The sequence below is a fragment of the Galeopterus variegatus genome, unplaced genomic scaffold (assembly GCF_000696425.1).
Source record: "Galeopterus variegatus unplaced genomic scaffold, G_variegatus-3.0.2 Scaffold2850, whole genome shotgun sequence".
In the NCBI taxonomy this organism is placed as follows: Eukaryota; Metazoa; Chordata; class Mammalia; order Dermoptera; family Cynocephalidae; genus Galeopterus; species Galeopterus variegatus.
In genome coordinates, this window is record NW_007728961.1 from 224,061 (window position 1) to 226,450 (window position 2,390).

At 50.1% G+C, this 2,390-nt stretch overlaps 1 protein-coding gene across 1 annotated transcript in view; it reads left to right on the plus strand.

Annotated features, from left to right (window-relative positions):
- Positions 1-2,145, plus strand: part of MAPK4 (mitogen-activated protein kinase 4) — an 84,197-nt gene extending 82,052 nt beyond the window's left edge. The window contains exon 6 of the mRNA XM_008583203.1: positions 47-2,145. Coding sequence (XP_008581425.1) covers positions 47-202 — 156 coding nt within the window. The 3' untranslated portion in view covers positions 203-2,145. The remainder of the gene's footprint in view (positions 1-46) is intronic.
- The last annotated feature ends 245 nt before the right edge of the window (positions 2,146-2,390 follow it).

A 2,390-nucleotide genomic window follows, 5' to 3' on the forward strand; every position in this document is an offset into this window, starting at 1 on the left:
CGCCCCCGGCCGCCCGGCCCCCGTCGACGGGGGCGCCAGTCCCCAGTTCGACCTGGACGTGTTCATCTCCCGCGCCCTGAAGCTCTGCACCAAGCCCGAGGACCTGCCGGACAATAAGCTGGGCGACCTCAACGGCGCGTGCATCTCCGATCACCCTGGCGACCTCGTGCAGACGGAGGCCTTCTCCAAAGAAAGGTGGTGAGGGCAGAGGTGGCGCTCCAGGGCCCCGAGCGAGCGAGTGGGAGGCCACCGAGAAAGCCAGGCCTGGCAGGAGGAAGCCGCCAACCTGGCACCTCCACCACCTTCCGCCCTTCTCTGCTACCTTGGGGTTAGCGGAACACATGAAGGATCCGAGGAGCGAGAGGAATGTCCATTTCTTAAACTGCCTTAATAACTAGCCTTTAACCTCTGGGAGCCTGGCTTGGGGGCTGATCACTTTCCCAGCAAAGGGGCCGTGTGCAGGCGAGAGACGCCCTTAGACCGCAGTCTGCAGGCCCTTCCTGGGTGGGGGGTGCGGGGAATCTTGCAGATAGTTTTAAAACAATCTGTCCCAACCACCCTCAACTGACAGCTGAGGAAGGACAGTGAGGCCCAGAGAAGCAAAGTGACTCGATTGAGAGCACAGGCCTCCTCAGTATCAGGCAAGCCTTGAATCCCAGCCTTCGGTCCCCAGCCCAGTGTCTGTCCACTATATAATGTCTTCCTCTGCTGGGGTCCCTCTGGCTTTTCGGTCAGAAAACTTGGTCTGAAATGTTTCTTCCCTGTCCATTACCATCTGACCCATTCCATGTTCTTTTATGCAAAGCAATGTTTCTCGTATTCTGAAATTGGAAACAACCCGTTTCTTTTTCATAGTCACCAAGTATATTTTTCTGGCTCCCCAAGTACTTAAATGTTCTTATCAGCCACACTCCTGAGTATGCCTCACCCCTGCGTGGTCTGAAATCTTTGTTTCAGCCCAGAGCAGTTTGGGGTCTGTGGGTAAAGTCAGTCCTGGGCCTGTGCGTCCACCTTCTCCAGCACTCCCTATGCACTTTCCTGACGCATCAAAGACACAGCCGTTTTTCCCCAGTGGATGTTGTACATGGGTGAGCTTGAAGACAGCAATTCCAAGAATCCCTGCAACCAACCCTCAGTCCCCCCATACCCTCCCCCCCCACCACCCACATACACACAGCTCCTCCCCAAGGCTACCTCAGGATCTAATGTTCCCAGCATGAATTGCTCATCTGGGGGAAAGCAGTTGGGTGCCTGCCACAGAGCAAATGTGTTAGGAGAGAAGGTTTCACATGGGACCCATCATTCTTCATTCATATTGCCCTTGATTTTGATCATCCATGTATCCTTGGCAAAGAGCAGGAATGCGTTGGAGAGCAAGCTACCTTGAGGGTAAGGAGTCCAAAAGGTAGCAAAGTGTGAAAGAGGGAGTGCCACCAGTTCCCATGACAAAAGAAGGGACTCAAAGTAACCATGCCCCTCATAGTTTAGGCCAAGATGAGTTTGGAGCACACAAACCCAGAGGTATGCTCACACACAGAGCAGGGGATAGTGGCCTGTGGACACACAGCCCTCTGCAGAAGCATGGGGTGGGGATGCTGACAGCCCCCAACCCAGTCTCCTGGAATGCTCTGCCATTTCTGCCCCTCATGTTCAGCTCCTGCCCCCTCCCCAACACCCCAAAGATACCCACAGGAAGCCTGGCCAATCTGTAGGTAGAGGACCCCCCAGTGTTGGTCTCAGGCTGTGTTCATCCTCACATCACAGCACCTTAAATCTAATCAGCAAACTATGATTTGTACACTGAAACCTGCAACACGTTAGAAACTTATATTTAAAAACAGGATTAATCACACTGACCGATTTTTAGATGGAAAACATGTAAATATGAAGTGTTTGGGTTTTCTTTTCCTTTTTCTTTTTTTTGTTAATGGAAATGTACACCACTCCTCATGTGCCATTTTGTCCTCAGAGGGCGGCTTTACTTTTTTAGTAAAGTTACAAGCTGCTGACCTTGACCAGGAGTTCATATATAATTGTTATTACAGAAGAATTGTTATAACTACTCATGTTTAAAAAAAAATCTATTAAATATTATTAAAGTTGATCAAGATGGGCCAAATAAAGTTGTATTGGAACATAGGTTCATTTATGTATGATCTCATTCATTTACGTATCACCTGATCCTTTGAAGTGGAGCCTACCTGGCCTCTCCCTACATCTGTGAAGGCTAGAGTCTTGAGGGATTCAAGTTGGGGGAGACTGTGGAGGGGAGAACCTATACAGATTGTTAATCAGGAAGTAACTCCAGAATCATCTGGAGGCCTGGTGTCAGTATTGTGGATTTCAAACCATATTTTAGAGCCAACTCCAAACCTTCTGACCAGGAAGCT